Raw genomic sequence first — 14,335 nt, forward strand, 5'->3', positions numbered from 1 at the left:
CCAGAAATTTATGGACTTCCCATATATGAATAAGATCACATGTCCACATCTTTCACCCATATTTTTAAAAAAAATATATTTTATTGATGCAGATGTATGTATCAGTACAGATAAGCAATACTGAATATCCTATTACCACTGATTTCCAAAACTGATTATCATTAGTTAGTCAGATTATTCCTTATACACAATTAGACCAATAGTCCCACATCTTCATTCATTTAACCTTGTTAGAAATGTTTGCTATTAATTTTGACAGATTTGAGTTTTGCCACTCTATGCTCAAAGTATTAAAAACAAAGAAAAATTCATTTCATGACATAATTTCAATTTCCATGAAAGTTTTGGCAACACTGCTTCTGAGTTTTTCACCCAGGATCTTTAGAAATAATTTACATAGCAAAATTGGTTATATAAAATAAGATTTCTATGGGCACAGAAGCCCCTTTCAATCTCAATATTGTTCCAGACTGATTTTATAGTGTTATTGCATCCTACTACTGCCATTGTCAGAATTTGCCATTTTATGGCATGTGATTTTAGAAATTTACTGTATTTGTCGGAATATAAGACACACTTTTTCCTCCCTAAAAGAGGCTGAAAATTTGGGTGCATCTTACACTCCAAATGTAGCTTTTTTGAAACTTTTTTCAGCTCTAATGAGGCACTAACAAGTGAAGTGATCTTCTGTGCTTTGGTTGCTTTTCTCATTGCTGCTCCGTCCGATGATAAGCTGTGCTTTAGAATAATTTTTTATCCCGAACAGGGGAAAAAAGCACGTGTGCACCAGGGTTGGGTTTCAAATTTTTTTACTACCTATTCTATGGGGCGTGGCCTATTTTGTGGTCATGGCTTGGTGGTCATGTGACAGGTAGGCGTGGCCAATTGTAAAATGTGATGAAACTCACTTAACAACATTCTTGCTTAGCAACCAAAATTTTGGGCTCAATTGTGATCATAAATTTTCTTTTTTTTCCCCTTTCTTTCTTTCTTTCTTTCTTCTTTCTTTCTTTCTTTCTTTCTTTCTTTCTTTCTCTATCTATCTTTGTCTCTCTCTCTTTTTTTCTCTCTTCCTTCCTTTCTCTTTCTTTCTCTTACTCTTTCTCTGTCTCTCTCATTCTCCCCCCGCCTCTCTCACGCACATCCCTTCCAGTTATATTCGTAGATATATTTTATGAACTAAAACTGGCACCCAACAAATCCTATGATCACAGCCATCTGTGTCCTACAAATCAACTCACAAGCCCCCAATTCAGCCTCTTCCCACTCTGGGGGTTAACCGAATACGGTTAGTCATCCTGTTATCTCCTGGCCGAGATAACAGCTGTCAAAGAGAATGAAGTGTGGGCGCTTCTTCCAACAGCCGAGGCCTCCGCTCCTCTTCCTTCCTGGCTGTGGAAGAAGCGCCCACACTTCATTCTCTTTGACAGCTGCCTTGCTTGCCGTGGTGAGAAATCAGGGGGAGAGAGGGAGGAGAAGGTCATCCCTAGCTTCTGCTTGGCTTTATCCTCCCTCTCTCCCCGATTTATCCCCACAGCAGCAAAGCACTTCTTCCAATAGCCGAGGCCTCGCTCCTCTTCCTTCCTCAGTTGTTTCTTTTCTTTTGCCAGTATGGGGGAATGGCTAGGCCACTATTGGTCCTGTTTGGTACGCCAGACATCCACTACCTCCTCTGGCCGTACGTATAATACCATATTGGGAGGAACCCACCCTGGTGTGTGTGCTCAAAACCAGCAAACCTATGTGCTGAAGCTGACCAGACTAAGGATGCTAGCCAGATGAATACTTTGTAGGCAGATTCCCCCACTATTTTGCTCCCCCAAAATTAAGGTGCATCTTATACTCCAGTGCGTCTTATACTCTGAAAAATACAGTAACTAGATCCTAGATGTAGAAACCTTGAGAATCCCCAAATAAGCCTCTGCAGAGATGGATGGAATGGACACAAGCAAAGTATCCTTGGGCTGTTTTTTCACTTGGTTAGCCCTGGTAGAATTATTTAACAGTAGAAGGATCATTTAACCAGTTAACAAATAAATGTACAAAGGGAAACAAGTAAAATTTTCCCCCAAAAGGCTAGAGAAAGATCTCCACTCCATATAAATATACCTTCTGTATATTTAATTGAACATGCATCAGTTCCTGTGCTTCTGCTGTAAACCCACTTTAACCTGTTTGAAATTCTTCATTCTACTAATATAGTAGGTGCTAAAGGCTTTCAGGAATCATTTGTCATATTCTCTCTTAGTGCCACAGTTTTTACAAGAACATCTGTCAGAGGAGACCTTCCTAAATGGTTTACCATGTTAACTATCACTTTGCTAAATCAGAAAAATGTGTAATGATATATTATACCATTTTTGATATGATGTTAATATGCAGATTATAACACTGTTTCATTCCAAAGAAAGCAGCAATAAGACATATTTTTCAGTTTAACAGTGAAAAGTAAGAGGCAGGTTAGTCTCCTGGCACTCACAAGAGTTCTTAAGAATTTCAATACATATTGTGAATTGCCACAAATAAAACCTCAAAAATATATCTCAGTATTTTAGGTTACCTATATATTCTCAATACAAATGGATTTTTTTAAAAAAACTTACCGTATAAGATCCAAAGGTTGGTATTTATACCAAGCTCTCCATGAGGCCCAGCATTCATAAAGTAGTGCCTGTGGTGTTCTGCCCATGACTCTTATGAATTTTTACTTTTGTAACTACCCTAAAATACAAACAAATAAAGAATTCATTACTAGATATTATAAATATCTATGAATAATATTTTAGAGTATTAAATTCATAAATCTAGATTAACATTTTATCACTAAAATTATCTGTTATAATTGAAATTATTATTAGCTTGTGATCTATACCATCTCAGAAACTTAAGAATGAAGTTATACATCTGTATACAATTTTTCTGAGAATAACCTTACTGAACACAATGGAGCTCATGCTTGAGTTAGACCCCATATTTCAAAGACACATCCATAATTTTTGAAGTTTGCTTTGTAAGAATGAAGGTTCTTTTTAGTTCCAGATCTTAACTCAATTTAAAATAAGTGCAGTGTTCATAATGAAATACTGAATTTGATATTTTGTAGTAACGCTATGCATATTTATAAAGTTAACCAAAAGAGAAAATCTAGTTATTACGTATGTGTAGAAACCGTTTTCCAAACTTCCGTTTCTCTTAAAATATGTAATTTGCCCAATGATTACAGGTAAGTCTTTGTCTTACGACCACATACTGAACCCAACATTTATGTTGCTAAGTGAGACATTTGTTAAGTTAATTTTGTCCCATTTTATGACATTTCTTGCCACAGTTGTTAAGTTATTAACATAGTTGTTAAGTGCACTGAAATTTCCACAGATGGTCCTGAATTTATATCCTTTCAGTCCATCATTCATTGTTGATTTAAAAAGCTGTAGGTCACCTTTTATGAACATCATTTTCAGACACATTTCCTTAATATGAATTTAAACATCAAACCTTTAAATTACTCTTTGCCTGTTTTGGTTATTATTAGTTGGACTTCAAAGGCATATCTTTCTAAAAAAAAGACTCTGACAATTGTATTTTGTTTCATTGCCAAATGAGATGACCTAAATCAGTGGTCCCCAACCCCCGGTCCGCGGACCGGTGCCGGGCTGTGGAGTACCTGGCACCGGGCCGCGCAGCGGCCGGGGGCCATGCAACGGCCGACTCTTCACTCATGCAGCGCCGTCACCGGAGGGGGGGAGCTGCGCGGAAGCACAGGAGCAAGTGAGGCGAGGAGGAAGAATCCCCCGCTACTACACCACCTCCGCCCCCTCCCGAGTCAGCCGTCCCTCAGTGAACGCCTCCGCCTCTTTCTCCTTTCTCGCCTCAGTCGGCTCGCCTGGAAGCGAGGCGAGGAGGGGGCGGACCATGCGCTGGAAGCAGAGCCCTTGGAGGCCGCTCTCTTCTTTTTCCGCCCGGCCTTGGCTTGTGAGAAGGAACGGCGGGAGAGGTAGAGAGAGGAGAGAGAGAGAGAACGCGGGCAGCCGAGGTCGGGGGGGGGGTCTTTTGAGGGGAGATGGGGGGGTGCGCAATTTTGGCGCCAGATTCAGGCCGCCGCTGCCGCTATTGCAGCGCACGGTGGAAAAAGCGGCGGTCTTGCCCACCCCTTCCCTGCCTCCCGCCCGCTCCAGTTGCCGCAGCCAGGGGTGGGGGCTCGGTGCCTGAAGTCTCTTGCCTCTCTTCCAAAATTTCGCCCAATGGGCATCGGTGAAGCGCGCTCTTTCTCTTCCTCACAAAAACACATTTCCTTTCCCCCCACGCGTAGTTATTGGCGATATGGACTCTTGGAGGCTGCGCTCCCGGGTCGCGTTTCCTTTTTGCAGGCCCACGAGAATGCCTGGTTCTGAGCCTCAAAAACGAGAGTTCTCTTAAGGCTGCAAAAAAGGAATATACTTTGGTCGTTGAAGCGCTTTTCCTGTTATTTGGACATTAATATATACATACGTACCTACGTACGGTATGTTATATGCATGTATGTGTGGTGTCTGTGATATATATATATTATATATATATATCTATATATATAATAATAGTATATATATCTGTAGTCCATTATAGGAATATTAAAAAAAATTAGTTGAGCACATGAATCTTTTTTCTTTTAGTATATTTTGGAGGTGGGGGCCCACTTTGTTATTTAAGATAGTATCTCCTTTTATAATGGTAGTGAAGATACCTAATCTCCCACCCCTATTTCCCCCACGACAACCTGTGAGGTGGGGGGGCTTAGATAGAGTGAATGGCTTAATACTGTATTCTTTTTACATTGCTGTCCTCTGGCTTATTTAATTTTGCCCTTCCTTTTTATCTTTGACCTTGATTAATTCAGCTGTTTATTCCTTAAAATCTACATACAAAATGGAAGGTGGGATATGATTCAGGTGTTGAATTGGAAGGTGGATTTAAAAAGTATGTTTGTATTCCCCCATTTTCGCCCCCACCCCTGTGTGCGCTCAGCGGGCCACGGTAAAATTATCAAAGGCTGACTGGTCCGCGGCGATAAAAAGGTTGGGGACCACTGACCTAAATGGTTTCTACCCTTAATATAGAGAAAATCAGAATTAGTGGCCCAACAATAATGATGGGAAGTAATTGGATTTTAAAAACATAAAAAGAAGGAATACCTCATGAAGGGGAAATGCAGCTTCATAGGAACCATTAGTAAGCAACCGATTGAGACCTAGAAATAGAAAATATTTAACATATAACAGAAAAAGTTGGAATGAATATAATATATGGCATCTAGCATTAATCTAGAGTCATGTGTGCTTACATTGAATAAATCAATCAATCTGACTGTGTATTCAAAGAGTGGCAGTAGGTGTAAGCATGAGAAGATACAACTTACAAAGGTACACACATATTTTAGTATTTTTCCTGAAATTATTATTGAATTACAAGGTACAAAAAGGAATGATTTTGATAGCTAATAATTTTATCAAGAATATATACTAGTATCAATAGTCCTCAACTTACAACCATAATTGAGCCCAAAATTTTGGTTAAGTAAGACATTTGTTAAGTGAGTTTTGCCTGATTTTATGACCGTTCTGGCCACTGTTGTTAAGTGAATCACTGCAATTGATAAATTAGTAACCCAGGTGTTAAATGAATCTGACTCCCCATGGATTTTGCTTCTCAGAAGGTCGCAAAGTGGGATCACTGACCTTGGGACATAGCAATGGTCATAAATATGAACCGTTGCCAAGCATCTCTGAAATTTTGATCACATGATCATGGAGATGCTTTAAAGGTTGCAACTGTGAAAAACGGTCATGTCACTTTTTTCAGTGCTGTTATAACTTGAAGATCAATAAATGAACTGTTGTAAGCTGAAGACTATCTATATTGCAGCTTCTTTTACCTCTATTCTGTGTAATAGGAAGGTTGAAAGGGAGTAAATTTGCAGAAATCCCATGCTTACCAATTTATTTTTTCCTTCTTCATATTTCACTCTTTGTAAAATATGAATGAACAATTCTACTTCTTATAGCATTGTTAAAAAAATGTGTCCTTATTGTGAATGATAAAGCTGTTTTGAAAATACAAGCAAGAAAATGCAGTTATTGTTTCTGACAACTGAAAAGGTCTCACTAAATATTCTGAGGTACTAACACTAAAATATAAAAAATATAAATAAATGAATTTCTAATAAAGTTCAAATCATCTGCAGTTATTTTTAAAAATATTGTAAATTAAAGCTATTGCTTATTAGACTTGTAGGATATATAGTCACAAAGAGGTAAATCAACTTCAGTGATATGCCTTGTAAAATGAAAGGATCATAAACACAATTTATATTGTGACGCAAACAATGAGTTCCCTTACCAATTCTATGCTAACCAAATTGGCCACTGAATCTTAAATCATACCAACACTTGAATGAAAAGTATGTGTTCCTTACCAGATATGACAGTCAACATTAAGGCTGTGCTTAGATACAAAGGCAAAAGGTGTTCCAAACACAGGAAAAGCTACAGCTGACTTTAAGAATTGTATCTAATACACATACTGAAATACCTTTTTGCCTTCAAATCCAAAATGCTTTGGGTTAGAAACATTTCAGAGTCTTGAAACCTCACACCAGTTAGTATATAACCAAAGGTACCTGCAAGACAGGAAACAACTGAAATGCTAGCATAACCCAAGTTAATTATGGGAGGCCAACTGAATAATGTAACTTGGGATTACAAAATGCATTTATTCACTTTTTGGACACAGTCCTTTTAAAAATATTGAATACTAGAAATATTTTCATTTGTCATAGGTAGACTAAGATAGTGGTTGTTAGATATCTGAAAGTGCTCTCAAAGTGACATAAAAAAGCGGTATAGATGTGCAGCACACGTTCAATAAAGATAAATTTGAGTGCAGCCGGCAGGAAATCAGTCAATTAATTAATTTGATTATCTAGATTAGTTTACAAACCATGGATTTGGGTCAAATATACTGATTTCCTGTAAGAAAATTTAGGCACACATTTTTATCTACTGCAAGACATTCAAAGATAGGTTGAGCTTGCTTTACTTTGCTATAATTCTTTCAGAATACTAAGATGTATATCAAAAAAATAGCCAGTTTTAAAAATCACCCATGTACTATATGGACCAGAAAGGTGCTTAACTAATTTTCTTTTCCTATTGTGGTGGTAATAGTTAGTATAGAATTCAACATGAAATTTCCAAAGGTAAGATAATTCAAAATTTATTTTCATATTAAAACATCTATTTCTTTCAAATATATTTATTTGCTATAATTAATTCAAGCACTATTTTTTTCATTTTCCATTTATGTACACCCTAATATTGGTAAAATAATAATGATGCCATCTCTGGGCAAATGTAAATTTCTGAGGCTGATGGTGAACTTGATCCTTGATCTCTTTAGGCCTAGACTAAAATCCCAACCACTGTACTACACTAATTCTCCAACTTTTTATTTTTAGAGGTGATAGAAAAGTAAACATTTATATCAAATAGAATAAGATATATATCTGGATCAAGTTAAGGACCTCTTTATGTCAGAAAGCTATTTGTTCATTTGATAGATTTAATGGAAATCCATAGATGCATTTGTTATTGCTGTTTAAATTGTTATATAAGATGCTTTGTAAAATAGATTACAATATATATATAATATATATTTGAATGCCATCCCCCCGAATGCCATCACTCTGCTCAACAACTAATTCCCACAATACTGTCAAACTATTTACTAAGATTGTATTACTATTATTCTTTCAACCCTTCCTATTATCTATCTCCTCCCACTTATGACTATAACCATGTTGCTTATATTTTTACAATTTTGTTGTTGTTGTTTTGGGGTTTTTTTTGTTTCCGAGTGTGAATTGTTTGATTTTTTAGTAACCTATGACTATCACTAAGTATTGTATCTTATGATTCTTGATTAATGTATTTTTTTCCTTTTCTTTTCCTTTATGTACACTGAGAACATATGCACCAAAGATAAATCCTTGTGTGTCCAATCACACTTGGCCAATAAAGAATTCTATTCTAAAAAAAAGAATTATGAATTATATGCAGAAGATTATAAGCATTTAAGTAGATCAGCTATCTCACCTTTTTATTTTAATATTTTGGTCTTTACTTCATAATTGATGTATTAATGTTATATGCTGCATAGGCTATATTTTATATGGAGAAGTTGAATCAAGTGTAGAGGAATCAAACAGAACTAATACATTGCTACCCAGTGTTTTTATTTAGGTATTATGTACCCAGCAAATACTTAGATGGTAAAGGATACGTGGACTTTTTTTAGCATATGTGAAGGAGGATTCAGAATTCAGCATTTGAAAAATTATCAAGCATTATATCCCATTTTTCATTTAAATATAAATATTTCTTCTTTCACATTTGCCTTTTAAATAAAACTCACTGAATGATTCTTGTTGACTGAATGGAGCCGTGTAGCAGTCATTTTCTTCCAAATCTGCAGCCTTTCCTTGTCCAAACTCATTGGCTTTCTAGGTACCCATCCTCGAAACCTGCTTAATTGCTTCTCAATTCTGCAGGAGATGAAAGGGAAGGCAAACTTAACAATACCAATACATTTAAGTGAGAATAAGCACTTTCTATGCATAAACAGTTTATGGATGCAAGGGATATTAACTGTCAATCTTAGCTTGTTTCACAATAGGTAGCATGGGTGAATTCTCAGATATATCTCTTAGAATCACATTTTTGCTTTGACAAAGATTTTGAGAAGGAAAAAGCAAAGTAATGAAGCTTAGATTCTCTTCCTTTTACATGTCTCAGTTCAAAAAGATGGTAGATCTTTTAAAATTGTAGCAAATAAGAAAGATGCTACTGCAATAATCTCAGGATGCTTTATCCATATTTTTAGCACAAATTTTCAATATGGATCATTTATTAGCAACTTTATTTTCAAAAGGTTTAACTTTTGATTAAAAATGTAATCTTATCTGAAAACAGCACAAAATAAAAATAAACACTTCCTAGAAATCATTATCTGGCAGCAGACACTTTAGGGAAATGATTTTGCTGCCATTTTCTTCCCACTCATGTATCACAAAGAGAACTTTTTGAAAAGCCTGCTATCTGAGTTTGTTTCAAAAGTACTGTTTTGGTCCAGCTAGGTGATTATGAAAAGCTAATCAGGATAATGTCTGGTAAGTATTTGGCTAAGAATTGAGAATAATAGGCTAGTCTAGGAAGGAAATGTGAAAGAACACAATCCCAAATCAATTCCAAGAAAACTTCCTGAATGTATCAATATAGACACCAAGTGCTGAGTTTTATGGATCAACTGTTAGAAGATATCATGCACCTGGTGTTTCATTCCCCAATCTGAATTTGTTTTTTTAATAAAAGCAAACAGTTACCAGGAGAGTAATCAGTCCCTATATATTGTATTGTTCCATCAGATTGCAACTGACAAATAGCATACACAAGCAACATGACTACATGGCTTGGGATTGGGTTACCTGAAGGACCATCTTTTGCCAAGAGTCTCCTACCCATTCAATTGGTCCCGAAGATCCCTCCAGAGTGTTGACTGAGAGGGCTCAGAAGACGGGCCTCTTTTTTTTTTATAGATCCTGCTCAGTCAAATATCCTCCCTTTGGAGTTTAGAAGGGCCCCAAGGCCTTAAAAACTTGGCTGTGTAACCAGGGTCTGAATTTGTAAAGGGCCCCATTTCTTGGCTTTACTATTAATTGATTAATTATCTCAGTTATATATTTAGTTTTGGATTGTTTTTATTGGTTTTAAATGTTTTATTGTTTTAGAACTAAAGCCATCCAGAGTCACTCGGTTGAGAAGGATGACTATAGAAAAAAATAAATAGCTAATGTTAAATTTTTTTTCGTTACATTGTACTGAAAAGTAATGGCATTAATATAAGAGGCATATGATCTGGTGAAAGGTGAAAGAAAAAACCAAAAAAATCTAGAACATATTGTGGTTGTCTGAATATTTATTCCTAGCTGAAATGTCCTATCATTATTCTTATTTATCGTTGTTTTATAGGATATTTCATATTATTATTTGGAGAATATTCTGTGAAATATATTTACTTTCATCATAATTTATTTTACAAATAAGTCTGTGTCTTGTTTGGGCTGACTATATTCAGTGACTCTCTGAGGTAAATTCTTTAACAAATTGTTTCCTTCAAATTTTATACTGCTTTATCTACACTTTCAATCATAAAACTTTGGTTTCTTAGAGAAGGAACAAAATTTATTTTTTAGGATTTTATTTATGATTTATAGGCCGCCCTTTTCCCTGAGGGGACTCAGGGCGGCTTACAATATATGGGAAGGGGGTGCAAAACAAAAACATAAGACAGTGCATAAATAAAAATAAAACAATAAAACGCAACTTTCATTCAACATTCGGGTGGGGCGAATTAGAATCTTATCCCCAGGCCTGACGGGATAGCCAGATCCTAAGGGCTGTGCGGAAGGTCTGGACGGTGGTGAGGGTGCGAATCTCCACAGGGAGGTCGTTCCAAAGGGTCGGAGCTGCTACTGAGAAGGCTCTCCTCCACGTAATAACAAAATAAAGATGCACGGAAGATGGAAGTTATTTTGCTAAAAGTGAAAAGCTTCATTTTATCTTAGGAATCAGGTGGAAGAAAAAGTTAATAACTCCTAAACCTCTACCTACAAAGTTGTGAGCAGTGCAAGCAACTGTATTCCCTGTGACAAGCCATTGAAGTGAAAGTTGGATTTTGAAAATGCAGGATACAAAAAGTACAGATAGCCCTCACCTTATGACCATTTACTTAGCAACTGCTCGAAGTTATGATGCCAGTGAAAATTGACTTATCAGTCCTTGCACTTATGATGGAGTCCCTGCAGTCATGTGATTACAATTTTGGTACATGGCAATCAGCATGTATTTATAATACACAGTTTCCTGGGATCATGTGGTCACTATTTGTGATTTTTCCAACTGGGTTCCAACAAGCAAAATTAATGAGGGAAGATACATTTGCATAACAACCACATGATTGCTGAACAACCATGTGTTTGCTTAATGTCCATGACAAAAAGTCATAAAATAGGGTGCAGTCATATGATGATTCATTTAAAGACCACATCACTTAGTGATGGAAATTCCTGTCCCAGTTGTGGTTGTGAGTCAAGAAATTCCTTTGTTGACTCTTTTGAACATTAGTATTGGAGAAGACTTGAGAATACCATGCATAGCCAAGAAAACGAATTATGAAACAGATCAATCCATAGTTCTCATTTTAGGCAGAAATGACCAAGATCAAATTATCCTATTTTGAATACATTATGCTGAAGTCTAGTTCCCTGGAGAAGGTTCTAAGGATCTTGAAAGAGGAGTAAAGAGAAGAAGGACTAACCAGTTGTAATATGGATAGACCCAGTTACAGTAGTATTGAGTGCACAATTAGAAGATATGAAAGACCATATTGGGGGCAGTTCTTCATGGAGAAAAGTTAACTAAGAGTTAACACTGACTTGTGGCATATATCAATCAATCAACAAATCATCAAGCAATTAACACCTTACTCTTCCAGGCTTTAATTTCTATTAGAGACCCTGTTTACTCTAAAAAAATAATTTAAATGTTAATTTCATGAATGGTATCATATACTATTTCTCTTCAAAGGAATGCACCCAGGGGAATTTCCATTTGATTGGTGCAGTTACTTTGGATTTGACACCAAAAAACGACTTCAATGCATGCAAGAGCATGAACATAGCCCCTTCTTGCCCACTTCATCAAGAATCCATCCCTTAACTGGGATTTTATAGCACTGGGAAGCCTTCATAGCCTTGTTATGTTAAGTTAATGAAATGTTATATAAATATTATCACCATATTTGTGAAATAAGTGATAATGCCTGGAAGAGCTCAATTAAAAATTATTTTTGTACTTTTTTTTTGGAACACATCAACAGTTTAGGATTTTTTTCTGGTGATTTAACTTTTTGATTAAACTGAATTTCCAAAAAATAAAACAAAACCCACTAACCTGTTCAGGATCTTGTATCGTCGATGCAGGTAATAGATTTTTCTCCTGGAAGAACAGCAAAAATGAAGCCAGTCGAGAAGAAAACCCATCGTCAGTTACAGTATGAACTAGCAAGGAAGGAAAGGAGATTGAAGATAGAATCCTGTAAGAGGTGAAGAAGAAACTAAAAAGAGATTAACAATTAGAACCATCAAAAACATCCTCTTCTCCCTTTCACTTTCTCTGTATGTGTGTATACATGCATGTATGTTCATTACTTTCTTTTTTCCAATTAAGTCATGCGCCTTGAAATATTTTTTTGTTCAATGAATCATGAACCTGAAATGAAATAAAATGCCAAGCTTTTATACTGATAATAAAATGCTTTAAATATGACCTTATAAAAGAACATTGTTATAGTTATACATGCAATACATGATCAGGTGTTGGTGCTAGTGATGCAGTTTTGAAAAGATTATATTCATGCACAAAGTATGATACTGAAGCATTTAGTATGTGTTTTCTCTACCATTTTTTATATTTCCTATATCTGTGATACAAGCATGAGATTATATAATTTAGAATGGCTTTTGCATTCTCCATTAGGAATGTGATGTAAGAGATTCATGGGACAATGCTACTAATTCAAATTAACATTAGGTGTATTTTTTTTTTGTTCTGAAGAGAAAGTAACACAATTGATGTTATGGGTTTAACTCAATCAAGAGCAAAAAGCAGCATAGTAGGGGCTTATTCACATTGCCATCTTGCCCAGTGACCATATGGCCCGTAACCATACTGAGGGCACAAATAAAGGACATTGCTTTGTACTCTCCCTACCCTTCTTCCCCATCACTTCGCAATGCAATCTCTGGGCATGTCTTCTTGCTCTTTTCCCTTCTTGCTCCTTGTTGCCTGCTTCTTTCAACTCAAACATTGCTGTCTAGTTTGCTCATTGTGCTTTAATTTATTCTAGACCAATGTTTAATTTTGATTAACTGCCTTGCAGTGACAGGATCATCCTATCAAGTGGGTAAATGTTTATTGCCTTGGATGCATTTTGGAGCTATAGCAGAAAGATGATGAAAAAGTGCACTGGTACATTTAGACATTTATTAAAAACAAAAATAAAGTCCAGTGGAAAAATCACTCAGGGAAAAAAGTCATTTAAAAAACATTTCTGTTATGAACCAGCAACCATCTATATCTCATCCAAGTTGGGTTTTTTGCATTATTACTAGTAATAGTTCTGAAACTACTGGAGTTAGAAATCTACATTGTGGCAATATAGTTTTTATTTCAGTGTTGATTATTGTATCTGTACATATGTGTGTGTATGTGTATGCATGTGCATGTATATAGACAGCCAGTCCTCATTAAACAACCATCTTACTCATGTGACTGTGATCACAAATATGATTGTAATAAATGGTATAACAAAATTCATTTTTCAACAATGTGTGCATTTACAACTAAAATGTGTGTATCTGACAACAATACATGCTGGAGTCTCTCTCCCCCTCTCTGTCACATGTTCACTTAGCAACCAATTTAATGAAGGACATGGTCATTGGAATAAAATGCGGTCACTAAACAAGAACTGGAGTTATATACTTTCAGTTTAGTATTCTATGCATGGAAAATGATTGGCAATTGCTTTTCTGGTACAGTTAGGAGAGCTCAGCAGCATAACAATTGTCCAATGGCAGTCTGCAATCAAGATAAACTGGCATGTCAAAGGATGTCAGTTCGCCAGAATATTCATAAGCTGATCTAGAGTAAAGATGAACAGGCTAGAAACAGTATGCATATGCCCCCAAACAACTGGCATTACAAATTCTTTCTAGCTGTATTGAGATTAAAGTTATCATCTTCTTATACTGTAAGTTTATTGGCAGCTATAGTCCAACACATTTAGGTTGTATAGCTAGACTGAAGAAAGTTGCTTTAGGAACACAGTGAAAGAACTTCTCTGTTCCTGTTGCAGAGATGACATGGAATCCTGCTCAATTAAGATTTAATTTAAAATAAAAACAGAATTATAAAATTGAAAATGGTCCTACTATATTAACAATAGGGCTTAATCTTAAAAAAAATTACCTCACTGCTTTAAGGGAAGTATTATTAAGAAAATTGAAATGAATTTTTTCATAGGGTTTAAGAATTATTACATGCTTAACTTAGCTAAGAATTTGATTATTAGAAGTAGAAATGTCTTTTCCTTTTGGATGTCAGAATTGCCAATGGAAAGGAAAAGCTGCATTTATGAAATTCACTCCAATAATAGAGATGAGCTACTTCAGCGTGACCTGTCA

The 14,335-nt window shown here is 35.9% G+C and overlaps 1 protein-coding gene across 1 annotated transcript in view; it reads right to left on the reverse strand.

Moving 5' to 3' along the window:
• Positions 1 to 14,335, reverse strand: part of ANO4 (anoctamin 4) — a 108,953-nt gene that overhangs the window by 35,639 nt on the left and 58,979 nt on the right. The window contains 9 exon segments of the mRNA XM_032221164.1: positions 2,600 to 2,667; positions 2,670 to 2,721; positions 5,169 to 5,228; positions 5,972 to 6,013; positions 6,015 to 6,050; positions 6,052 to 6,076; positions 8,442 to 8,502; positions 8,505 to 8,575; positions 12,042 to 12,086. Coding sequence (XP_032077055.1) covers positions 2,600 to 2,667; positions 2,670 to 2,721; positions 5,169 to 5,228; positions 5,972 to 6,013; positions 6,015 to 6,050; positions 6,052 to 6,076; positions 8,442 to 8,502; positions 8,505 to 8,575; positions 12,042 to 12,086 — 460 coding nt within the window.

This window comes from Thamnophis elegans, chromosome 7 (genome assembly GCF_009769535.1).
Source record: "Thamnophis elegans isolate rThaEle1 chromosome 7, rThaEle1.pri, whole genome shotgun sequence".
In the NCBI taxonomy this organism is placed as follows: Eukaryota; Metazoa; Chordata; class Lepidosauria; order Squamata; family Colubridae; genus Thamnophis; species Thamnophis elegans.